Genomic DNA, 26,962 nt, shown 5'->3' with positions numbered 1-26,962 from the left:
GAAAGCTCAGAAAGACATGTTCACATTGAGCATTCCCAAGCCAAACAGTTCATTTTCAAGTGGCCTGGCCTGAAAAAAACCCTATGTTCTCTTTGGGTAATTAAAAAAAAAGGAAAAGTAAATAAATAAACAAACAGAAGAGACAATGTTCCCAACCAGCAGGAACATTTAATCTCTGTGATTATTCCTGGACCAAACTCCTGCTTCTACTCTCTAGAAGGTACATCCCAGTGAATTTTCCGTCATGTGGGCCTGCCGTAGTGGAAAGTTAATTTAAATTTTTTTTTTATAGTACATTCTTTTATTAACCCTGATTACCACAAGGTCTCAGGTCATACTGAGTTACACTGAGTTAAGGGAGCAGTTCCATTTTAACTGGCACAGTCTCCAGGACAGAAGCAGGCCTAGCAAATTCTTAGCATGATTAGCATTCTACAATTCATAGTCTTTCTAATCATCTCCAATCAGATACTGGAGACAGTGCTTAGTTTAGCATTTCATGTCCCTCCCCAGGTCAAAGGGAATGAACCATGGACGGATCATGAATTTATGAAAGTTTCATGTCCCAAGTCTCTAGATGTCAGCTTGTGATTTTTGTGGAGCAGAATATGATAGTATTTTGTATCTTTAGTTGATGAATTTACCAGCTCCAGAATGCATGTGACTTGCTGGGTATACTGCAACTTGTCAGGCACTCATTATGTTTAGAGGCATTCTCTAATCTGTATAGGACACACCTATGCCATAGTTCTCTGGACTCAAATCTATATGTGAGCCTATTTCCTGAGAAACATGGAGATAAACTTTTTATTTCTCTTCATTAAATTCATGGGCAGTGTTTGAAGTCTTATGTGCAACCCTGTAAAGTTCTCTTATACCACTTTTCATCTATGACTAGTTAAACCCTTGAAAATGTTAACGAGAAAAAATTTTGTCCCAAAATGCAATGTACCACCTGAAGAACACAATACAGGTTTTATTGAACTGTATATTGAAACAGCACTGATTCTGTGGAGAAAAACACCTCCTTTCTAAAGCTGGCATGCTACAGTCTTTTGGGATGAGTGCCTGAAATCAACTGATAGCTGTCAATGCACAGGTCTGGGCTATTCCATCACAAAGTCAGTCCTGCTTTTAATTAAAATAATTTCAATCTGCTTCTGAAATAAAGCTCCAGATGCAGTGCTTACTGAATTGCTGGCAATGAGTGTTGTATATATGCTGCAGTCTACCTCTGAAGAACAGGAGCCTGATCCAAGGCTGCTCCAGCCTATGCCGGGTTTGGGATTCCCCACAGGGTTTGCAATAGCAGGAAATTAGCAGCATGCTATGGCTTTCAGATCACATCTCCTCTCCCTGGCCTGGTTCCTGCTCCAGGATTAAGGAGTGGCAGTCTGGCAAGCAGACTGTGCACTGCTCCAAGATTCCTGCTTGGAAAGGGGATGTCAGGCTACCCGTGCAGGCTCTCGCAGCTCTGCGCTGCTCAGCCACAGTGACAGAAATGTTGTTTAAGGGGTGGAGGCTCTAACCCATGCTCTGAGCTTTTCTCTGCAGAGTTAGATAAAGCATACTGGGACTTTTTTTGTGCCTCTGTGCACACTGGAAGCTGGAAATATATCAAAGGACTCAAAAGTACAGCAAACCACCTGACAGTATTTATTGCACCTCCAACTTGAGTGAGACTGTTTCTTGCTAAAAATTGTTCCAGGCAGCTATTAAATGATTCTACTGTTACATTTTGTACTATTCCTCCACTACAACATACCTAGTGTGTTCTTGTATAACCTGATACACTGCAGTGCCATAAAGGGCTTTATTATGTTCAGACTAAAAGTAATTTTCCTTCCTTTCAGCAAATTTTACCCTATTCAGCAATAATCAGTCTTTTGTACCACCCACCATACAAATTTCTACTTCTGTCACTTACAGTTCCAATTACTGTCATCTTACACTAAGTTTTATAATACACTTTAATAGTTCAATCAAAGTCAGCCTCAGTAATGGCCCCAACTTGCTGCTGCTCTATACTGACATTTCCATAAACTTGTCTACATTTTTCTGGTAATATAGTACTTTCACCTAATAGCAGTAGGTTGGAGCCATTCTCAACAGAACATTCTGAAGTACTATTTGCTCTCTATTCTGGAATGAGAAGTCTTAGTAACACTGTCAGAAACTGCCTAGTGCTACACTGCTCTTGATATGCCTGCCTTCTATTGCTCACCTTCCACCAGATGATCCTGTGTTAGGTTATCTTTTCACCTACTGCTGGGTTCCTGATCACAATTGTAGCTTTCCTAGACTTCTGTGAATTACTTTTTATACAATCTTCCCATTCAGTGTTACCTACAGACATGTTGGTTGTACCACAAAGCCAATTAATGCCTTTAATCCAACCAGCAATTTACTGACTCACAAGTTAATGCTTCATTTACTTTAAAAAAAAAAAAAAAAGAAAATAAAACCAAGCTCAAAATGTTATAAAAAAGCAGATGTTAAAATTCTCCTGTGGAAAAAAACAAAAGGAAACCCAAAACAAACAACACAGTCTCAGACCAAGCAGTAGATTGTGGATTCTTTCAGACCCTGCAAGTTTATGGTGCATTCCTCTCGCTCTCCTCCTAGACTCTCCCTGTTTAGCTGAAGCACTTTTATTTTCTTGTATCACAGAGCACCTGCAACCATGAGCTACAGTTGAAAGAACAGAAGGTTTTGCTGGTGTTATAAATGAAGGTGGATTTCATCACATCTTGTCATCCCCAAGGGGCAGAACATCCCAGAAAAGTGTCAGAATGGTTTAAAAACTGCCCTGAACTGGGCTGGTTGTAACTAACATTTATCTTCTAGCAGCTTTATTTTATTTGAAAAGTTCTCTCATGTCATTGAAGTAGTCAAATGAGAAGGCAGAGGACTGGCAGATTAAGGGGTCAGAGCATGTTAAACTCCATGCAACATCTTACTCCAGGCAGCTCTTCTATTTCTGTGTGGCAGCTCTGTCATGGGTCTGGTGTTTTAAGGACAGGACAAAGGAACAGTGCCAGCACATTATCACTTTCTATAGAGTCTGGCAAAACATATGGTCCATTTGGCTGATTTATACTGGCAAAGATGAGAATTCATATTTTCTATATATTTTGGCTAAACATCTATATTGTGACATGTAACCATGGCCAATTTCAGGTTGGAACCAAATGAAAAGAAATAAGACTGACCCAAAACATATAAGGGAGAGGCCAAGAAAAACAGTGACTTTTAAGTCATTGAGAACACTGCCATCTCTAGGCATTGTGGGTGATGCAAATATATGCAAAAACTGACATAGGCCTGAGTAGAGTGCTGGTGCTATGAAGGGCACTGAAATGAATCAGCCTTCCATGCGAGGAGAGACTGTCACATACTGAACTCTGCACATTATGCCACAGTAAGGCAGAGAAAGTGTCACTCATAGGAAAATGAGGGAAAAACAAGCCAAAGAGCTGACAGACTGGGGCAGGGTACTCATAATACCTGTCAGTTTACCAGCACTGTTAAGTGACTTGATTTTCTTTAAGCCCTGAATGGCCTAGTTGGTGGGACTGTCTTGCATGACAGCTATTCCATAAAGGAAAGCTCATGAAATCTACCCCAGAGCAGACAGAGCTAATCTGTACATAGTGGCCTTAACTGATTTGGCACTGCTGAAATGCCTGGAAGTAAGACATAATAAAGGCAAGGCGGCAACAAAGCCCCACGTATCAAACCAGGGCTGGCAGGGAGTGTAAGGAATCACTCTCAGATTATGGCAGGGGTGTGAGCCCTGCCCTGGCAGCACATGCCACAGGATATGGCAGGCTGGGCATGATTACTGCTCCTCTGAATTGAGTCAGATGGAGCCTCCTGCCAGCCCACTCTGGGTGACAACTGAGGTCTGTGTGTTGCTTGGCCCAGAGCCCAGTGAGCAATAACCCCATTTCAGAGACCAAGCACAACAGAGGCCATTAACCCTGAGTATCTGCTGAATTTCTCCTTGCATACCCTTTCCCTCTGTAGCCTACAGATCTCAAGGGAGATGAGATTCCTGGGTTCCTGCCACTTTGTATTCCAAAGTATCATACAGTTCCAAGAAAGAGGGAAAATTGAAACCCATCGTGAGATAGAGAGGTCACAGTCTAGAAAAATTTCAGCCTTCCTGTGTCTGGACTGTAGCCTGCACATTCAACAAGACAAGGACGCTGTCCCTTCTGTCCCTTCTGTGCTTATGCCCCTTCTCTGCACACAAACCCATCGTGTTATAACCCGTTCTCACTCAGCTGTTCCTCAGCATGCCACTGTGCTTCCCTCCTGGCTCACAGCTCAGTAAAAAAGAAACTAGAAAACTTTCAATCACTCCCAAATAGCAGATGCACACTTTCACAGACAGAATCAGTTTAACTCAAGGTAAAGTTGAAACCAAATTCAAACACTACTGCTGGTCACAATTTTTAATCATAAGATCTGACCACCTGTCTATCTTGACCCTGAAATGTCAAGGAATGCCACAAAATCTAGGAAATCCTTATTGTGGTATCAGTATTTTAGCAGGAGAAAAATATGGCTCCTGTCTGCCTGACCATAAGAGACTTAAGGTTAGGTTCAAGACAGCTTAACTTAATAAATTCACTACAAGAACTTCTGCTTTAAGAGCTTCACCAAAGTCAATAGGGACTGTAGTCATGGGTCTAAGTGATTTTGTCCCCAGCTGTTGTCCCACTACCTACCCAGTATGACTGTAGCTCATTCAAGATCAGTTGTGGCTGTACTGTAGTTGTATTTATTCTGGTTTCACTTTTCACATCATCACACATAAATACAGTCAGTGAGTGGTGCTTGAAGGGCACTGACATGCAGAATGATGGGCCTGCTCCTACTGTTACCCTTTGGCTACTCAGGAGCCTGCTAGTTTTCATTCCAGTGAAGAGTGCCCATTTGCTTAATTACATGCCAGCATTATTGGCTTGCATGTTATATTTCTTGGTTCAATTCTACTCATTCCTTTGTTAGTAGTAGAAGTTTCATGAATAAATGAAGCACTTGCCTGTGCTTTAACCACCAGACTGTGTTCCTCCCACACTGCACTTAGGGAGGAATGAAAGCAGGAGCAAGCCAAGCCACAGAAGGTTCATTGTACCATGTTACAGATCGATATGTACAGCAGCTTTTTCTATCAAGCTGGCTTCTCTACTACAAATGGATTTACTTCAGTGAAAAACAGCATTTTGACCCTCATTCCCCATGGTAAGCTGGACAGGATACCTTTACTGATGGTCATATTTCTGTAGGACTCTACTGATGGACCCTACTGTAGTGGCTGGATGAGTCTTGCCTTTCCTCAGCCCCTGCCCATTCTCTGGTGCAATGGTTTCCTGAGGGAGGAAGGAGCTCTGACTGCTTTCAGATGTACCTTTTAACCTGTGATTGTTTTATAGTTAACTCCTGGTTACCTTTATGAAGATTGTTGGGATTGTGAATAGATCAGGCCATCAGATCAGAAGCACAGAAGTTGGATCTAAAAGATTTATAGTTATGTTTGTCTGGAGCTGTATAATGTGGGTTTATCAATGGGACAGGATTATGTGGAGTTTATCTGTACTCCAGGATGTGAATGATCCTTCTTTCATTACTCTCCTGACATATGGTCTTGAACCTTAATGTATATGGGTTTTATTTTCCACATGTTTATTTTACCTGGCTTGTCTACATTAAAGAGATTACATTAAATAATCAAGGGGAAACCATCTTGAGTTGTGCTAAAACATGAAACAAATACAGCATAAGTAGAAGATGATTGAAATACTCCAGGATCAAATGGCTGCTGAAAGGTTTTGTAGCTCAGATATTCCTTGAAGCAAATTGGAGATACAGGTAAAGGGCTTGGACTTCCCCTCTTCTCTGATCTATGCAGAGACACAGACAAAAGTGCCACTGAATTCCAGCCAGGTTAGTGCGCTGGTGTTGTGGCTTAGAGATGGGAATTTCTAATTTAGTATTGCCACTAATAAAACTACAAGCTGCTCTCCTTCCCTCTCTCCTACTGGAGGCACAAAAGGCATCACAGGTTGAGATAAGAGCAATACACTGGAAACAGCAGTGAGATAAGAAAATGAACAATAACAGCAACAATATTAATGACAAAAATGTACAGAAGAGAGTGATTCACACACAAAAATGCTCATTGCAGCCTGGACAACAAAAAACCCTGGATGAATTTTCTCAGCTGGAAGGAATCCCTTCTTCCTGGAAGACACAGTCCCTTTGCCTGCCCCCAGCAATGACATGAGGGGGTACAGAATAACCTCTGGGTCCTGGCCATGCCCCCTCTGGCTACTGCAAAAAATGAACCCTGTCCTGGCTGGAACCAGGACAGCTGGGGAAATAACTGTGTGCCACATGTCTCACCTTGAGCTTCACTGCTATAGAATTATTAAACTGGACCTTTTTTTCCTGTCTGTTTATCTTTACATGATACTTCCCTGGAAGTCAACTCCACACCTATTATCCCCTTGTGAAATGAATCTTGGTATCATCCTGCAAATGAATATTATTTCACTTTAGCCCCAAAATATACAGTACAAAGTCACAGAATCACAGAATCATTTGGGCTGGAAAGGATCTCTGAGACCATTGAATCCAGCCTTTGACTATGTTGTCCCCTAGACCACGGTACTGAGTGTCCAGGAGTTCTTGAACACTTCCAGGGGTAGTGACTCCAGGAATGGCATGCTTTATGGCAAAGCCAGGAACTGAACACAAACTCCTCCAGCCCAAGCCTTAGCCACCAGCTATAAACTCCTGAGATGCTTGAGAGGAAACTTTTCCATCGCTATGGCAGTGTGAGGTCTCAATTCACACTACAAGCCCATCAGAAAACCATACTACAAGTAAAAGCTACACATCATGGCCCTTAATTTAATCAGGAACTGTCAACAATTGCCTATACTTTCAGAAGTCTGAGCTCAGCCTCTCACAGAATCTGTTCTCATGTAATCTTTCCTTCTTTTTCTGGCTTATTTGGACCTGATGGCAGTCATTCTCTAACAGGGATCGTGCATAACCTTCAGGAACTGGCCCTCTGGAGCAGCAAAAGAGATTGTCTCACAGACCAAGAGGAAGAGGGAAAGACACAGAACTGAACCAAATAGGGTTAAAACAGTGGGAGTGGATTCCATTGTTATTTACTTTATACAAACCCTAGTAAGGGATAATCTCCTTGCTGCATTTCCCTACTTTTCTTCCTTCTGTTTCTATATGCACTGAGAGGTCACAAGGAAAGTCATTAGGAGGAGGCAGCCTGGCTTGATGGCTAAGCCATTGGATAAGGAACTCTGGGCTCCATCCCAGCACAGCCATGAGCCTGATGCAAGACCTGGGCACCTCCTTTCAGTTCTCTGTCTCTTAATTTCCCTCCCCTTTCCCCACACAGGAACATCTGGTTCCTTCATTTTGCTTGAAAACTCATCTGGACACAGGCTGCTCTTAACGAGGTTGGGTACAGGGCAGGGCAGTACAACTGCAGGCTTGGATGTGGGGTTTAGGTACGTTTGCAATATAAAGATAATGATCTAAAACCCATCTGTGCAAAGGTAATCTTTTGAAGGAAGGAGTTTCACTCCACAAATGTAGGACTGGGGACCCATAGGTGGGGAATATAGGAGGTCTTGCCAATCTCTGAGAAACAAGGAAAGCTGAAGCAATGACTACTGCACAAATGGGGCATGAAAAACAATTCTCTCTTGTACTTGGGGACAGCACACTTCCATTTCCTTCTTCCTTTTACCTTTCGCTTTAAAAATAACAATTATATTTTGTTGTTGTTTTTTTTTAATTACCTCCTCTGCCCTCCTCCTGTTCTCTGTGTATCTAGGTCATACTCATCTGACCTTATGCTCATACTTTTCCTAGCATTTGCCTCTCTATCTTTGAGGTCTGCTTCCTCTGAACTCTATTCAATTCTCTCCAACCCCATCACCTCCTCACATTGTGAATTTGCATTAATTGGAGAGAAAGCAATAATAAGAGCCCACCCAGTACGGTTCTTTCCACAATGCCCAGAAGGATCTGTGTTTGAGGCATGTTTTGAAGATCATTGTAAATCAGGAAACAGCAAGGTGGAGTGAAAGGAAACTGGAAAGAGCTCTCAGCTTACGAATGCATAAAGCAAGAACACAGGCCCTCACTCCAGTAATCTGCAGCCAACAGTTACTAGACCAAGTTCCTTGTGCAAAAAGTCATTATTATGACTAACCCATTCTGTATTTATAGACAAGTAATGTTAGAAGACAAACAGTTCAAACAGTGCTCTTGCACTAGATGTTCTTTGCTTTTTTCTGTATGTGATCTTTTATTCCAACATTAATTGTGGTTATAAATCATTCCCAACCTGCTTTGGAATGATTTACAAAAACTTTGTGCTGTTGAAAACACTGACCACTTACATATACAAAATATAAAGCACTCAGCAGCTCCAGGGGTAAAAATTATCACGTATTAGGAATCAAACCCACAGAAGACTTAAGAAGTAATTATCATTAAAACATTTCTCTGTCTGCTCCCACAAATGGCTACGGGTACTTCTGCAGAACACAGAAGACACTGGATGGCAAAGCTATCATGGACAGGTGTCTTTGAGAGGCACTTGAGCCAGGAAAAGTTTTGTTTTCATAAAGGACAACATCTGGAGATGAAAGAATCTTGGCAAGACTGAGTGGTGGCCAGGATAGGGAAGGATTGTGGACACTTAACCACTGTCTGTGACTATCCAGGCCAGAAAGGATGAGGCCAAAAAGCTTGAAAGGGAGAAGAATGGATAATATCTCTTTTTTTGCTGCATGGAAACATATCAGCCCCACGAGGGGGAATGTTATGTGAACAGCCAGGGGTGCACATTCCCTTGAGAGCCAAGGAATGTGGGGCCTTGGCCGGCAGGCCAGGTGCCAGACTGGGACAGAGCAACCTTCTTGCAGCCTCCCTACATTTTGTGGAGTGGCAGTTAAAAAATAAAAATAGAAAGAGCTTGTTAAAACTCACACAACTTTCAGATCAAATTTTTGTCCTGCTTCACTTTGGAAGTCTCTTGAACAACCTCAGTGCTTCAAAGCTGAGGCTGTAAATCTCCCAGTCTCCCAGAAAATGCTCCTATATTTAATAAGCTGTTTTGACTGACATTCAAAGTGAAAGTAAACATTTCTGTTGTCCTACCAGTAGAAAATGTGACCCTGATCTGTAACCCCATATCCGACCAGACAAAAATGTGTACTCTGTTAAAATCTGCAAATTGCCCAGACACATTGGCACACAAGAATAGCTCTGGTTCCCCTGCAGTCAATAGCAGAAAATCTCATTATCTCTAATGGAAATACCTTTGACTAATTTTATTTGGAAAGAAGGTGCTAGAGGGTGGTGTCTGAACACCAGCATAACAAACCTGTTACATAGTGGCCCAGCTACTGGGCAAAATTACTTCTAGTTCATTCTTTTCAACCATTCCACCACACAATTAGCCCTTGGAGTGCTTTGTATCCTAAGAACATGCTGAATATGGACAAGGAGGTAAGCACAAAGCAGCTGAAATACCATTAACATGAGTGATGCTTATAAGTGGCTTATGGATGCCATGATCCTGTGGGTCAGACTTTCTTGAATGACCTGATAAAATTTAGGTGGCTCCTGAGGACTCTGTCAAGGTTCCCTGATGTCTTGCCTGTAAGAACTTCAAGCAAGGCACTACACATAACCTTCTTAATTGCTCCAGGAACCTTGGAAAAGGGGATCAGGCCTTTCTACCAGCACCACAGGGAGACCTGGACCAAATTACTTCCTTTGGTGACCACTCTTTCCATCCTGGGGCACATGGATACAAAACACACACAGATACAACAATAAATACTGCATCAAAATAGTGAATATTTCCAGAGAATTTCACTGAATAAAAAATGAAATCTAACCCAGCAGGGACCCCTGACAGATCTCATTCTCTTTTAGTTCTGTTTTTCTTCCTTTGTCGCATCATCTACCCAAATTCAAATCTGATCTAGACTTACAAAAACTGCTCCCACTTGCTGTGGTGCTCAAATGGCAGCCTGTTATTTCCCATGCATTCTCATTAATATCTCTCATCACCAAATCCCAAATATTTGAAAGTTAAAATGACTGAAGTGAGCAGTCTTGACTGAAAAAAGTATAAGTTCTCCCATTTCTGCTAGCATAAATAGGAACATATGTGCCCTTTGGAGGCTGGAAAGTTCACTGTAAAAGTTCCCTAAATCTTCCTGTTTTGATTATTCTGGTTTGCATGGAGCAGACCAGACAGTATAATTCAGAGGTTTTATTTCCACTTTCATTTCAGCACTTCTTTTCTACTAACTACCCCATTTCCTGAATCATCTAAAGCAAACTGAGCAAAATGAAAACCTTCCTGGAAATCTACAAATCAGTAGATAAAAGAACAGGTTGATCAATTTGCTAAGATGAAATGGACTAGAGGCTTTTTTCAAAGAATCAGATAGCAAAAATGCTTATTTTTACAGCAAACTTCAGTGATCCCAGGATTTAAGAGCTCTTCAAAAAAACCCAGGTTTATGATTTTCCTTTTTTTTGTTTCTTTTTTTTTTTTCCAGTCAGTGTTACTGTGAGTGCTGGTGAGAAAATGTTTTTCCCACCTTGGAAAGGACAATGATTCAAATACAAAAAATATGTCCTAAATGTTAGCTGAATTTAACTCTAGACTTTTAAAGCTCCTGTGAAGCTCTTGCGGTCTCCTCAGTAGGGAAACAAAGAAAGTGCATCATCTGCAACCAAGTCCTGCCAGAAATTTCAGACAATAGGGCAGCCTAAGTCCAAAAGACAAGTCAGTTTTAGGTCTTGTGTTTTTCTATTGTAGTTTTGAAGTAAGTGCTGTTCCTCAGTCTAAAGAGAGGCTGTGAAAGCTCACGGCTTCTCTGGTTTAGTTTTTTTTTTCTTGTCAAAGACCAGCTCACATACAGCCAAGAGATGAATGAAGCTTCCCCAGGCTCCACCTAACACTTCAAATGAAGGGCCACCTTCTCTCTCATGGACAGAATCATCAGCATTAAAGGCATGCTTTTGATGCACTGACAAATCACTTGCCATCAGATGGCTGTTTATCTCATAGAAACATTACATTTTTCATGAAAATGGCTTTTCTGCTTAAATAATAGGACTGAGTCATTTCTTAGTGTGGAAGGATAGAATGTAAGAAAATATAGTGCAGAAGGAGTTGCAACACCTGAGGAGTTGCAGTTGTACTCATCACCAAAGATTAGGAACAGGCCTGCCCTTAATAGGCCACAGCTGTGTCCAATAAGAAGACGAGTGCAACAAAAGAGTGGGTTAGCTGGGTGAGGGGAGACATGGAGTTTGTTGGATGCACTCTGAAGAGAGATGGAGTTGGTGTTGTGAAGAGCTGCACTTGAGAAATTGCTGAGAAGGTACGGAACTTTTGAAGTAAGACGGCAACATCTTAGTTTGCATGGAATAATTATATGAAACATACAGCTGGTATCCTTAAAAAAAAATTTGACTTCAAAATACAGGGCTTGACTGCTGCATTAACTGAAGGACAGCTGCAGGACAATTGTTTCTGCAATGTCAGACAGGCTTTAACATAAATGAAAATTAGAAGAAGGATTTGCAGTGCTTACCAGCACACTGGTTGTTTTCATCCAGCTGGAAGCCGAAGCGGCAGATGAGGGGCCGGGTGGCCGTGGGGTAGTTGGGGACGGGGCCGGGGGCCGGGGGTGGTGGGTACACGTTGGAGTAGGGGCTCAGGTAGGGCGAGCGGTACACGGGGTTTGTGCGGGGCACGCACAGGTAGCCCCCGTTCTGGTTCACACACACCATGTCTCCCCTGCAGGCCTCGGGAATGGTCCGGCACTCATCAATGTCTGCAAGGAAATTGCAAAGGTTTAAAGAGTCACTGCTCCTTAATGGGACCGGTCAAAAAATAACTCATGTGTTTATTGCATAGCATTGCAAAAAAAAAAATTATATTCTCCATCAAATGGCTAACCCTTCCTTGTGGAGCCTCACTTTGAAGTTAGATTGCACTCAAACAGAAAACATCTTTTATATTCAACATATCCTGTGATCTACTCATACTATTAGAGTAGTAAAACTGCTCTAGAACTCTAGAGTACTCATACTATATCCTCTAATACTAGGACTACTATATCCTCTAATATGATATATATTATCCCTCTGTCCTCTAGTACTATGAGCACTCTAGAGTACTCATACTGTTAGAGGATAGAGGGAGAGGACAAGGCCTGCTTTACTATTCCATAGAAGTTTAGTTTAGACACTGATTTACACATGGCTGCAGCATGCTACTGCCTGTTCCTGCTGCAGGGTCTGTCCAAACCACAACATGCAGATCAGGATTTCAGAAACTGATGGTTTGGTCTGCCCAGCTGTGAAATTTGGATCCTGCTTTGGAAGTCTCGGTTCCCTCCCTCCGAGTTAGGGATGCTCGGATCTGGGGACACAGTTCAGGCCTCTTGCTTTGACTGAGATTGTGGCTGAATTAAATTTAGAAGGGTATAACTGCTTTAGCCAAATTGAGCATTCCCCTGGTTTTTGGGCCACAGAAACAGTAGGCCATGGCAGAACAAACAATCTGCTGCAGGTTTTTCCTTTTCTGTCTGGGTGACTTTATGGCATGTAGAAGATGCTGCCCTGGAGACTGAATGCCATTGACAAAAAGGTGCTGCTGGGCAAAGTGCAGATTTCCTTAAGTACCAGCTCAGTTTACTTGGAGTTGGAGTTTCTGAGAATGGAAGGCTTTATTTAAGCCTGCAGGTGGAGACAGGCAGCAAAGACAATAAATCCTGAGTTTGAAGGAGAAAGAGAAGGAGGGTGAACAGCCCTTTTTCTTTGGCAGCTACACTGAGCTCCTATCAAAATGCATCATTGTTGTTTGAGTAGCCCTGACAGCCTGTTAGTATCTGAACAATGTCAAAGATCAGTGCTATGTAATGACACACACACACACACACATATTTATATATACACATATTTGTTGTATATACATGTATACAAACACACATTTATCACACAGTAAGAAATTTTCATCTAAAACATAGTAGGAGCACCACAATGTTAACTCAATAAATTCAGGATTTCTGAACCCAAATTTAAATATATTGATTTAATCAAAGTCCTACCTAAGCATTGCCCAGAGGCACGGTCCAGGTCAAACCCATTAGTGCATTGCTGCTAAAATGAGAGAAAAAAAGGACACTCAGTGATGGTGAATGAGAGATTTGCAGAGTCAAATGCTCATCTGGATCATTATGATTAGTACAATTGTTCAGCAGGGTACAGTACATCAAAATAAAGCTCCTTCCCCAGAGGACAGTCAGCAAGCCATGACCCTGAGGCCTCAGCACAGGTTCCAGCCCCTTAGCTCAGGAGGGGCACCCTCAGGGGATGGCAGTGTCAGGCTGTTCCTCTGCCCAGGGGCCCCCAATGGGTTATGAGTACAGGGGTACAATGTGTTATGGGTTGTTAGCACAGAATTACAGTTTTCTAGTTTGGGGTTTTGGTTTTGCCAGAACAGGGGGGTTCATCTGGAAGGTCCTTGTTACATTTCCCACAGGCTCTGAAGCTCCCCTGACAGCCCATTCAGCACACAACACGTCAGGCACTGACTGATCCAGAGCCACAGTTGAAGCGTAACAAGCTTAAAAAAATAAGACTCTTCCTTTCCACCAAACCTTGCAGTTTTTAGAGGATAAATCTTTATACAACATGTCATAGGCATTTAAAGTTACTGGAAGCCTTGTTCCTTCCTATTCTGCTGGTCATGATCAGGGCTGCAGCCTTGAGTCTTCAATACCTCCTCAGTGACCTCAGCATCTCTAAATTGGTGAAAGTCCTGGTGATAAAGGTTTCAAAGCCTGTTAAAATGATTTTCTGCTCTTCCTAGTTTTTGACAGAGCCTCCAGCTATTTAGCAAGGGGCAAAGCAATTGACACAAGCACAGGATCTTCCAGTAAATGGGTTGTACTAGGCAATGTAAGCAAGAGATATCCAGGAAACAGGAACCACTGAAGCCACCAGAGGGCACAGGGATGGTGTGTGCTCAATACCCTTCCTTTTTTGTCATATCTTAATGATAGAGATATTTTTGGACTTCATGAGTGGCAGATTAAAGCACTTAATTGATGTTTGGAAAAGTAGTAAGTTGTAGATGGGAGACAAAGGGTGAAATGGTGAGTCAGTGGAAGTGGGTCATTGCAGGAACCAGGGACAGGACTGAAGCGAAACACATGGCACTGTTTGGACTGCACCTGCCACTTGCACATATGAATACACAAAACCCCTGCTAGAACTGTCAGACAAGTATGGAGGAATTCTGCCTTCATTTGTTTTGCCATTCCAAGATGTTTTGGTATCATGTTGTGGAAAGCCAAGGTATTCTAATGGGAGAATGTATATTCACCCTCATGTTTTAAAGAATGTATGTACTCTACCTTTTGCTCTCCCTTTTGTGTGCCCACATTACACCTAGGTTAGCTGGAAAAGCTCAAATAGTTGTTAAGAAAATTATTTTGTTTTGGTCAAAAAATGGCGATTCAGAAACACTGAAACTATAGTAGGACTGGTTTCAAAAAATTTCTAGAACTTTATTCTAGAAAAGATTCCAATATTGTCAAAATTACCAGTTTCAGTATCTTCAGAAAGAAGTCATTGCTGTTGTTTCAGCTTCAAGTTGCTTTTTCAAAGCAACTTCAAAAATCAATTTATATTACAAGATGTTTTTATAAAAATTCTAATGTAAACAATATTTTTTAAATTATAACAACAAACCTTTAAAGACATTTCAAAAATTCTCCAGGGGCATGAAAAGCATTTCCCATACAGATCCAATAATCACAAAAATATCAATAAGCATGACCAGTGCAGGAATTTTTCAATGTAATAGAAAAAAAAACAACTACATTTCAGAGGCTTTTGGCAAAGGTATTTAGAAACACTGCTCTGGATACCAAATATATCTGGACTATTAACTAGAGATCCAAACAACATGCCTTTAGGAACAGTTTTTCCCAATTTAAAGTTACTTGGAGCCTGAGCATAAAAATAACTAATGATTCTGCTATTTCAAGAACTGGACTGCTTTACTTCCATCCACTCTCTTGAACAGAAATGGGTTTGGGCCTAAGTGAAAATAAAAACTGGGATGCAGTCATTCAGGATCACAGTCCAAAATTAAACAGTCTTAAGACTTGATCCTGCTATCCAGAAAAGATGTATTTCTATGAATGAGTTCTCCAAATATGGATGTTTCTCACAATGGAACTGAGCAGTCTCTGGTTTCATGGCATAGTTTTTCTTATTTCCTGTTCCAGAAGTGTTCAGTTTAGAGGCAGAATCAGATTTTCAGCGAGGTCCAGGTTTCTACGGGGATATTTTGCTGAGCTGGCAAGGATGAGTCAATAAGCTCAATCCATGTTCAACTCCAGAATCCTGCTGGCTCCAAGTTCTCCCCTCTAAACCCTTAGACCACATAACTTCCTTTCCATGTAAACCCCAGACCACAGAGCTTCCTATCCACCTGCTAGCCAGTTAAGTTTCATGCCATATAGCACTTGAGTACAAACCAGTACACACATCTCTGCATGCACCTCTCACCTGTGCTTTTCCAGGGCTTGAAAGGCAGACAGCCAGTGTGAAAGCAGTCAGTATCCTGTAATGTGCATAGAAAATAGGCTGAAAACCTCCTGATATCCAGGCTTGTTACAAAGAATTAAATACACATGGACAAATTAATTTTTAGTGACACTTCAGTGTATTCCAGTTTTGCTAACGTGAATTTGGCCTTTGGAGAAGGAGAAATATAACTGTGGGCCAGATTCAGGTCTCAAAGCAATGACTCTGATGGTACTGGGATTGAAACCAGACTGCAAATGTCTATGGACTAATCTGATTTTTATGACACCCTATGCAGCAGCTGTTAAATGAACAAGTGTGCAATATTCAATAAAGTGGCTTTCCCCCTCTCTGGCACCTTTCTTTTGCAAAAATGAAGGCTTCTCTTGCACACTGTGCACGTTTTACAGATGGGTAAACCCAAGCAAGGCCCTGCCTAAGCTCACAGCGTGAAGTGTTGGCAGGGCTGCAGACGTGTCACGCAGGAGGTCCTGAATCCAAGCCAGCCGCTCCAACCGCTAAACCGCATTTCATCCCCAGAGGCTCTATCTGAGATGAATCCATTTGCTTGGGGCCAGATTCTGTCCCTTTGCTCAGCCTTGAAGGAGGCACACTGTGCCAGGTCACCAGCTACCAGAAGCTGTTCTCTTCAATGGAGCCTTCCCCAGGTACATCATCTTCACATCTAGTGCTCCCTACTGGCTCTCTCTCCACTGCAACTGAAAGACAAGGCTCCCTCACTAAAAGAGCCCTACATCTATTTTTGGAGCTCCTTGCCTGGAGCATAAAAATTATGGTCAAGTAACCTTCCACCTCCAAATATTTCCTAACAGATAGAAAACCATGAAAGCACAGTCAGAAACTACTTTTTTTCTGGTCTTGTGGATTTCATTCTTTTGCTGCTGATTTATATAAAACTTCCTAGTACCATTAGATCCACACTTTGCTTATCTTGGATTGAAATTCTAAATGGCAATTGGATACAATACATTCCCACAAAACCAGTACAGGAAGCAGGGGATATTTTAGGTAGCCTTAGTTCTGCTACCCATATGAGCTGCCAACTTTCTCTCTTAGAGCTGTCCCTGATTTCCAGCGTGCAAACTGAGCTGCTGAGCAAGACCTACAAATGCATCAGACAAAACCACACACAATGACCGACACATTACAACAAATTTGACCAGCTCTGAAAAGTAAACATAAAACCCTAAAATGGTTGTTCATAGTGCTGTGGAGACAGATTGTGCTTGTTGGCAACTTTTGAGTGACAAGAAAAGGCAAATTCTGCCTGTTCTAAGAGTTTTCCTTAGAGTTCAATATAAAGCATTCAAACTACAATTTTGTCCATTTAGGCTTGCATTTTTTGATTTTATTGATTCCTCACATCTCTTCAAAGAGATTTTAAAGTGTACATTTCTATAAAGACTGCATACTCACTTTGCATGGAGTGAGAAAAAGCATTGGGAAGGAATACAACAGGTTATAGCAGAATACTGACATATGCAGCAACTGGGCTGTGCTGCACATTGCTGCAGGACAGTGCACGATAACAAAATCCCCCATAAAACAGCCAGACAAAACTCAAACATTTTTAGACAGTCTTTAGTTTCCTTTACTACAAGATGATATATTCTTTCCTTTTGGTGGGGGAGCGACCTTACTGCCTCATACGTGTTCTGTCTGCACCCATGATCTCAATTTGCTCGTTACTTTAGATCTAAAATCCCCTCAAGAATTATTAACAGACATGCAGCACAACTTATCAACACTACATGCAGCTGGTCACAGTAGCTAGCCCAGCAGGCAAAATATTTTAAACCAGCAATTTTCTGCAATAGTAACTAATTAACTTCAATCAATCACTGTAGCCAGTGGGATCGTGGCTGCTGCACTTCAGCACTGCCGCAGATGCGCAGAGTATAAGCACAGATCTAGAAGGAACTCGTCAGAGACAGCACAGCTTTAGTAACAGGCAGATCGTCTTTCCCCACCTCTGACCATTGAGATCCCTTTGCAAATGGCTTTTGCAAGTGGATTGGCATAACATGTCCCTGCCACAGCTATTTTCCACAAGCAGGTTTCCCGTCAGTAAGCAAAGAAGTTTCATGCATACCACTTACCTTCTTAATCCTTGCATGTCCAAAGCCGTTGGGGAAAGGTGAAAAAAACCCAGAGTCTGTGCTGATGAATAACTAGAAAGTTTTCCAAACATTACCCTCTGCTAGCACTTCAGTTCCTCTGTCATTTATAGTCCAAAGAATGAAATGGCAAGTAATGGAGAAGATCGGGAGCCGTCTGTACCTCCTCAGACACTGGAGAGAATACAGAGAAAGCACCTGGTTTTGCTTAGTTCTCTTCTGTAATTCAGCATTAAACCAATTGGAGGAGGAATGTTAAAAATGAACACTTCATTTTCTAAGTATGTTAAACAATGCAAATGGGGGCCTCAGCCTGGGACAGCTGGTTTAGATTACAAAGCTCACCAACTGGCTAGACTCCTCACAACAACCTCGAGGAGCCTGCCAGGATAAAACACTAACAGCTTGAAGGAAAGCCTCTCCCGCTGCAAACTTCACAGTTAAATGTGCCTCAGAGCAGAGAGCACCGTTATTGGACAGAAAGCCTTATCAAGGGACTGGAGAAGGGAAGGGATTGTTTTCCTTGCTCTGAGAACAAAAAAAAGTCAGGGTTTTTTGGAGGCCCTCTAGCTGGTGTCCTGGACAATGAATATGCAACACTCTCTGCTCTGTGCCAATGGCATACTGATGAAAGGTCTGACCCTCTGGGAGGTGAATAACTCGAATTCATGATGATCACAGCTACAGGAACTATATTGCTTGGGGATTATTTGAAAACAGGAATAAACAAATTAAACATTCGAAGGAAAACAAATGGCTTGTCTGCAAACACTGGCTCTTTTTTAGCTGACCCCATGCTTAAGGGAGCAGTTTATGATATGAAATATTTCTTCAGGAAAAGCATAACTTGCAGATCTCCAGTTATGACTAAAGAGGAAGGAAATAAAGTACTTTTTCAGGTGTTTTGCAACTTTGCCACAGGCAGAGCTTTAGTAGGTCAAGAAGAACATTTATGGGATGTGAAAGGTTAGCAATCAGACACAGCAAAGATTACAGTGGATCCAAAGATGAACACTGAAATGAAAGACAGACAAGGACATTAAACAACTACTTTGAATTTCTGTTGAGTGTCCCATTTGAGAAAACCCTTTATTTCTAAGGAACCTGAAATTATTATCATACATCTCTGTGTAACAGATTGAGAAACAGAATTACAGTTGATATAACAGATAATAATAAAAGTTGCCTCTAAGCCTCAAAATCCAGCTTGAGATACCAGGACTGAGCTGCTTTAGAGGTGCTGAGGCCCCACAAGTTGTACTGGAGCCAAAGGGAAGCTCAAGACCTCTGTATCTTGTTAACAGGCTGTAATGGTCCAAATTACCTTTCAAAAATGACAGCACCAGAGGCTCCAGGCCATTTCTGACAGTTTATCTCTCAGTGAATTGCTTGCATCACTTGCAATGCATGGAAAATTAAACACTCACCTGGAATCATTCAAACAGTGTCTATACATTGGCAGATAAACAAGAACCAGTTTACTTACTTTTAATAAAGTTCCCAAAAGCCTAACAAAAACTTGCACAAGGGACTTCTGAAGAAGCTGCAGGGCACGTTGTGAAGTTTTTCATGGATCAGAAAACAGGCAAGAGAGGCTAGAAAGCAAAGACCAGGACAATTTTCATTGTGGCAAATGTTTAACAGTGAGTATTCTCACTGCTCCATACCACCAGAGTTTCTCAATACACTCAATAACCTGGAGAGCTAACAGATCTAAGAGTAGCAGTGCTTACTGTATGTTAGAAGTGTGAAAAATCTACTGAAGCAATGAGAAACGGCTTTACAGGAAAGCAAATGCTCTGTGCATCCAGCTGTGTGGACAAAGAACTTGCTTCATCTGATAATACTTCACTTGCTAATCCACTGAATTTTTCTACAATCACATGGTAAAATCATTGCATGCATGCCAGAATCACTGTATGAGTGCAGCACCAGTCTGCTCCCAAATAGTTGCCTCAGAGTTCTGATCCATCAGCCAACTGGCAGAGGTGCTCCAGCCCTGGAGACGGGAGGTGAATCCAGATCTCACCACCCAAGGGGCTCCCTTAAGAAGAAATACTGTACAAATGTTTTGATTTTTCCTGTCTCCATCTGACAGCTGGAGTGGATAAAAACCAGAGTATTAAAAAGTGTACCAAACCACAACCTGGGCTAGTTTACAGCTTGGTGACTGTTATTTTTCCAAAATAAAAGGATTTGATGTTGTGGCTAAGTGGAATTTCTGCAGTACCTTTCTGTAACTACCATCAGTCACAAAACAATCAGATGCAGCCACAGCTTTTCATAACTCTGTTTGGTATGAAGGGTTGTATAAAGGAAGGATTTTGTGGTGCATAAGCCTCCTTTTGTTCATCCTATAAAAATGAACAATTTGATACACCTTTCAACACCCTGTGCTGACACCTTCAGCATTTATGCTTAAGACATTGGCTAAACTTCATGTGTAGTGGTGCTCTCACTTCAATGGTCTCAAATATCCCCTTGAATTATAAAATCCATTACTTTATTTAGCTTGCCTTGACGTTTGTTTGAAGACGTCTTTGTCTTCATGAGGAGGTGCAGAACTGTCCTCAGTATAAAATGGGGCTCTCTTAAATAACTATGTTCTCACAGTTTGCTTTGTGCATAGCTAGGGTTGAAACCATATCTCCAATTAAGATCTGGATTTTGAAAATTGTGTAATATATGATAAGGGGGACATAAAAACTGTTGTATAATTTTACTCTCTTTGGATGAGACAACTGCACATGTGAATAGAGCTATGCTTCTGCAGATAAAGCACAGCATTGGATGCACAGGAGCCCTCAGCACTGGAAACATAATCTGACTGATTCTAAATGCTAAGACAAAAGCTGTAAATAGGTCAGGGAACTTAAAAATAGTTAATTACACTTAGCATCCTGAACAGAAAATCTTCCTTGCAGAAACAAGTCTTCCTCTAAGTTTCACAACATTTCATCTCACTTTTTAACTCTGATTTTATTCTTACATTTTTCCAGAACCACATCTGTCAAACACCCTTCTTGGATGTTGTTGTCATTTTTTAAAATTCCCCCACTCTGAACATTTTCAAGAAAATTTTCAAACTGTGAGAAGAGTCAAAGCATACAAGTCTGTATGGTGGTAGATCTGTGAGCTCGAAGTCATTGAATATGCCAAGTCATAGACATCTTTTACCCAGCCACACAGACCTAAATTCATTAAAGAAATTTTCCAATAACTGATACTTTAGGCCCTGCATGTCCAAGCTATAGACACTGAAAACATTCATTTTGCTCCTACCAAATCTTATGGAACCAAATGTTTACAAGCAAAAATGGTAAAACAGAGCAAAACTGCTGGGCACTTGTAGAAACAACTGTGTTTTGATAGCATCTAAGCTCTGTGAGATTCACAGGTTGAGCTTTTGCCTGATGTGGAGATTGATCTAAGTGTTCCTGGAGACTGCCAAGTAAGCCAGCTTTTGATATTGTCACATGTTGATGTTTCAACATAGGCAGTGATTTGACACACACATTTCACCCTACTGCCACTTGAATAGCACCACACAGGAAACATGGCCTCATACCCTAATTCTGCCTGAGAAAGAGAAGGGCTCATTTCTTTCACCTCCCAGGAAAGAACCTCAGTTGCAAACTCCAGGTATTTGGGAAGGGTTGCCTATAATTTTTCAAAGACTACCTTAGATTATCAGCTGAGGTCTGCTTTGCTCACTGTCTGAATTATAATTGCCATCTCATAACATGACTGATGAAATAACCTGTTCCAGATGGCTCAGGCCAGAAGCTCAAAAGCACAGTGCTACACATATTTTCCTTTCCTAGCCAAACATAACACAAGCTAGAATTAACAGTGAAAATTAACATAGTATGTAATTGTAAAGATATAGTAGTGCTAATTAAAATGTACTGGGAATGTAGGATCCCTGAGATGTCATGAGTTGATCTGCAGCTCGCAGTACAACTTTTAGGAAGGAGAAAATGTAACAGTTCCTGCTGTGCTGCCATCTCTTGGGGCTCAGCTGCCTCAACACTTCCCACCTGCATGAGATATCCATGCAAAACAGAGCCAATACAGCACCCCTCCTTCCTCCTGCGCAGGGATGTCACCTGTCTGTCTGAGGCACATGTTCTTTGGGCACAGCACACTGCTGATATCATTGCTTCCAAAGAGCAGCGGGCTGAGCCCCCTGCAGTGTTGTACCAGGTGGTCTCACAGTGCCCAAGCGCTGGAATAAACCCTTAAAATCCTTGGTTTACTCTAATTCTGCATCTTTGTCCTGGCTTCAGCAGGGGTTAAACCACACCACTCCAAAGCTGTACTCTCTGTACAGGTCTGTGGTCACGCTGATACCAGTTTCTAATAGCCAGCTTCTTTCAGGATAGAAATCACCAGTGGAAAACCCAGGCATCACTGTACCCATTCTGAAATGCAGCTACTCTAAACATGGACTAATATCTGACTCCACTTTACTGCTTTGAAAACATTACTTGTCCCTTTGGATAAGGAGGTACATATATCAGGTACAGGTTTTGATAGCAGGTACATATCAAAACCCAAACAGTTTAAAACAGCCCAGTGAACTGCATCTACTGTAAGACAGAGCCATTTCAGGAATATTCTCTTTAGTGAGATCAGGTTTGTTGTTCATGACCATCTGTTTAGCTGTAGTACTTTCTAGGACAGTCTAAGATGCCTGAGGCAAAAAAGAGTAATATTCTTGGAAGAATTCTTCAATATTGTTCAGGGTTTTTTAACCCAATAAAAGAAAGGTAAGCAAGCAAACTAAATTATTACTGTACCTTTTCCAGGAAAAAATCAGAGCTTTCACAGCATTTTTGGTGTATGTAACAACTCTCAGCAGAGAGTAATAATTATTCATGGCAGTAGTCTGCAACAGCCTGCAACATTCTTCTTGAGTTTTCAATCCTTACATGACTGACATTTGTACTTTTAAAATATTTTCGTGTAAAAATATATGGAACATCATCCTCTACCTAAAGACAAAAGATGCACTTGAGAACTCCCATCTCCCCCTTGGTTGCTCTGAGTATCCAAGAACAAGGTGCCCCAGCCCACTGTTCATATTTTACTTCTTTTTCTATTGAATCTCAGCATAGCTCTGGTAACTGCAGTTCACATTTTGCCTGAAACAAGACAGATATTTTAGTGTGTTTTTGTTTATTTTATAAGATTGACATGTACATAAACTGGGCTGTAGCCTTCTCTGCATTTTTGTCAAATGGTCTAGACAATGTGGTTGAAAACAATGCTCTTTAATCTTGTGACAAAATGTTTACCAGCTCCTTCTAACAGCAAGCATAAATTCTTTATGGCCCGTTTCAGCTAATAATGACCTACCATAAATAAAGACCTAAAACTCTTAATACTTCTGGACCAAGACTAAAGTCTGTTTCACTGTTGCAGCAAGCCAACATTCAGTCTTCACAAGTGCCTGGGATACATAAACCATTGGGCTCCAATTACAACCAGACAGTTAGAAGTATGTACTAAAACCCTCCTTAGAAATATTCAGGACTGATTTATTTTATGCTAAAATGCCTCAGGACTGCTGAGTCGTTTGCAGTTTCCCAAGCCCTTTACTAACACAAGCACCACACTGGGCCCATCTGGCAGGATCAGGGGCACCTTAGAGCAGCTGACTGGAGACACAGCTTCACCTTTACAGGTTAACCTGGCAGCTTTCCCTGGCTGCTGGGCATCAGTTCCAGTAAAACATCAGCTTCCTCTGGGCTTCCTCAGCTCCCAGGCACTTTATTCCACCACATGGAACTTATATTTTAGGTGGGTTTTGTGTTTGGTGTTGTTTTTTTTTTTGTTTTAAATCAGATTTAGTTGGGCATCTTTTCTCCTTTTTATTCTGCTTTGGCAATTCACTTTGTTTTGATCCAGAGCTAAAGATCAGCCACAGTAGCATTGAGCATATTCTGTGTTTTCCATTAAAACACTTCAGGTTCTGAATAAACCCAAACAAGTCTGTGGAAATGGCATCTCTCAACAGGGGTGTTTGAATGTTCACAAGTATGTGCACTATTTTTGTAAGGGCACCTGCCAGAACCCTGGTGATGGAGCCAGAGTAGAAAATATTTGACATCAACCCTTTCTTCCAGAGCTTCTCTTCTTCCAAGTGGTGGAAAACATTCCCTTTTTAAACATGTTTCACTCTCATAGGTGAATGAATACAATATAAGACTCCTGGCTTCTTTTTCCAATGAGACACTTGGCACATTTTTGGGTCTTTTCCTTAAGATCTTTGAGGTTATATGTTAGTCAAACACAGGAGTAACAGAAAGTTTCCCTATAAGGAGAGAAATAATTTTGACTGTTTTATACTTTCTCAACTCCTTTCCTAACCCCAGAAGACATTTATAAACTTTTCTTTGATTTAAGAACGCCTACATTTAGTTTACTTGTTCCCACAGCAGGGATGACACCATTTCACAAATTACCTGTTTACTTTTGTGACCTAACCATGCCATTCATAAGAATTGGCTGGGAAACTGGGTGGTAAACATGATGTGTGTTGCCTGTTTGTTTTCAGACTTATTATTCACTGCTCTGCAGCAACAAGTGCTGCTGCAAGGCAGCAATTTAACATGCTGAATGCAGAAATCCCATTGAACAGGGAGGTACTCACATTTTCCTAGTTGTGCTATATGTGCTGCAGAGCTTACAAAGTCTTGAAGCAGGATGCAGTTTCTCACACAGTCTTTTGGGTTGTTTTTGTTTTTGTTTTTTTTAATCTGCTGGCTTTTACCTTCAGTTGCACTGGTTGGCCCAGCAGAAGGAGATGAGCAGCACCAAGAGTTCCCTGCTCAGAAGCAGCCTGGCCATGCCCAGGGCTCCCATCCATTCAGGAATTGTGGGGTACCAGAACCTGAAGCAGCCATGTGAGGTCAGTGGAACTAGACCCATCTCCCAACAAACAGAGGCACTTGCACTGCAAATGGAGTCCATCGCCAGAGCCTGATAAATCAATCAGTCCCCATTTTGTCTACAGTTCCATAACAAAACTCAAGGAGTTGAATTGTGCCAGATAAAGAAAATAAAAAACCCCAAAAACTCTGACAGGTTAAATGTGAAAAACAGAAAGTCAGGCCAAGAAGGTTTGAGAAACAAATCATAAGAAGCATAAAAGCTAATAATAAATTCTTTTTCAGACACACCAAGAGCAGGAAAACTGCCAAACAGTCTGCAAAGCCTGATGAACAAGGTATAAAAATAGTGCTTAGAAAAGATAAAATCACTGTAGAAAGTGAAATGTTTCTTCTTTATCTGCAATTGCTAGAGAAACTTCAGGAGATTACCATAGTGGAATAAAAGGAAAAAAAAAAAGGAAAAATGGAAAAAAAGAAAAAGAAGTAAAAACAAATCCAGATTGGGAGGATATGTCTGAATTGAAATGCCAGGAGGAGAGGTTGTAGAACAAATCAAGAAAATGAAGAAAAACCATTCATCAGAACTCACCTGACATTTAGAAATTAAGTATCTTTGACTGAACTAAATATGACCATTTGCAACAGCTGAATTGTTTATCTGAATTGCAATCTCACAAAAGTGCCTTGGTGCTAGAAGTGAAAGTACCAAATACAATCCTGCATTTCATTGGTTTATGTATAATGGTTAATAAAACACAGAACATTAAGCCCAAAATATCTGGAGATCAGTAGCACAGCACAGGAGACAGTGAAATTCAGGAAGAATTTAATAATGGAAAAGGTTATTAAGCATTGGAATGGACTGCCCAGGGAGATGGTGGAGTCACCATCCCTGGAGGTGTTTAAGAAATGACTGCAAGTGTCATTAGTGCTATGGTCTAGTTGATGTGGTGATGATCCATCAAAGGTTGGACTCAATGATCTTAAGGGTCTTTTCCAACCTTAATGATTTGGAGATTTTTTAGGCATAGATTTTCTTGGAGAAAATCCTTAAGAACTACCTATCTCAGAAACATAGCTCTGCTCCATATAGAGGTGTAGAGATTTATTTTTGCATTTACTCTAGCTCCATGCATTTGAAATGAGTTGGCTTTAGCCAACTCCATTTGAGTTTCCAGTGAAAATCTTTCCTTTTATGAACTAGATTGCCCAGCCCCATTTGGCTAGGGCAGTGAAGGCTTCAGGTTGCCAGCAAGGCATCAGGCTATTTAAGTATCTGTACAAGGCAGTTGGAACCACTCATTCAGTTCAGGGGAGAACATCAGAGTGCAGCAGGCTCCTGGAATCTCCAGCCCTGCCTACTTGGCAGGTTCTGGGAAGCACACTCTGTTCAGAGTCAGAAAGAACAGAGGTACCACCTGCATCCCTTCTGCCTGCAGTGGCACTCTGCAGGTCCTTCATCCAGAGCACTCTGCAGACAATGTGCTATTCAGTCTGCAGCTGGGTCCAGACAGATCTGGCAATCCTAGTTATGACTCATTCATTTTCTTTAGAATCCTGTACTCCTCAAATTTTTGTAGTTTTATAATAAGCCTTCTCTAAGTTAGCTGAAAACTGTTACATCTGTTACTGCTCCTATTGTCAAAAATAAGGCAGTGTTCTGTTTGCCTTCATTTTTATTGGCACCCACTACTTAAAAGTAGAGTGAAGTGCAGTCTAAATATTTTCCAAATCTATTTCCAGAAAAAGTTTCAGTTTTAATTACTATTTTTCAATGCTGCAGTCTACCATTCAAACCACTTTCCTTACTATAGTTTTACTCCTGCTACAATTTAGCATTGTATCCATGCTATGGCATGTAAACCAAAACACATAGGTGAACCAGAATCAACTCAGTAATTTGCTTGTAATTCTGAAAAATACCTTTTTATTACAAGCAAAAGCATGACTTAAATACTGTAACATCTAATAAAAATAAGGAAAAGTACTGCAGGAGATAAGGAAACAAGTTTTACATAAAGGTTAATTTTACAATCTGTGGTTGGCTTTCTCCATGACTAGTTGAAACCTGAATCCTTTATTTCGCTTTCTCTATGCAGCTTCTTGGACACCTGCCCCCAAACAGTGTCTGGAACCACTCTCATGATCTCTATTCTCCTGAGAAAGTGACCTTATCACTCTCTACAATTACCTGAAAAGAGGATGTAGCCAGCTGGGAGTCAGCATCTCTTCTTCCAG

The 26,962-nt window shown here is 41.2% G+C and overlaps 1 protein-coding gene and 1 long non-coding RNA gene across 3 annotated transcripts in view; one reads left to right on the top strand and one right to left on the bottom strand.

Annotated features, from left to right (window-relative positions):
* FBLN5 (fibulin 5) overlaps positions 1–18,215 on the bottom strand; it is a 44,660-nt gene extending 26,445 nt beyond the window's left edge. Inside the window, exons 1-4 of one of the 2 annotated variants that reach the window (XM_064714507.1) lie at positions 17,808–18,215; positions 15,670–15,724; positions 13,197–13,248; positions 11,676–11,918 (exon numbers count right to left, since the gene is read on the bottom strand). In XM_064714507.1, coding sequence (XP_064570577.1) covers positions 11,676–11,918; positions 13,197–13,248; positions 15,670–15,724; positions 17,808–17,899 — 442 coding nt within the window. In that variant the 5' untranslated portion in view covers positions 17,900–18,215. The remainder of the gene's footprint in view (positions 1–11,675; positions 11,919–13,196; positions 13,249–15,669; positions 15,725–17,807) is intronic. The other variant, XM_064714508.1, reaches the window with a different exon arrangement.
* LOC135448451 (uncharacterized) lies at positions 11,361–13,327 on the top strand. Its single transcript, XR_010440459.1, has 2 exons — positions 11,361–11,462; positions 11,888–13,327. It is a non-coding gene; the product is annotated as an uncharacterized LOC135448451 (long non-coding RNA).
* Positions 18,216–26,962: the final 8,747 nt, after the last annotated feature.

The sequence above is a fragment of the Zonotrichia leucophrys genome, chromosome 5, assembly GCF_028769735.1.
Source record: "Zonotrichia leucophrys gambelii isolate GWCS_2022_RI chromosome 5, RI_Zleu_2.0, whole genome shotgun sequence".
NCBI classification, from domain to species: Eukaryota; Metazoa; Chordata; class Aves; order Passeriformes; family Passerellidae; genus Zonotrichia; species Zonotrichia leucophrys.
This window is presented reverse-complemented; position numbering and strand designations above follow the sequence as displayed.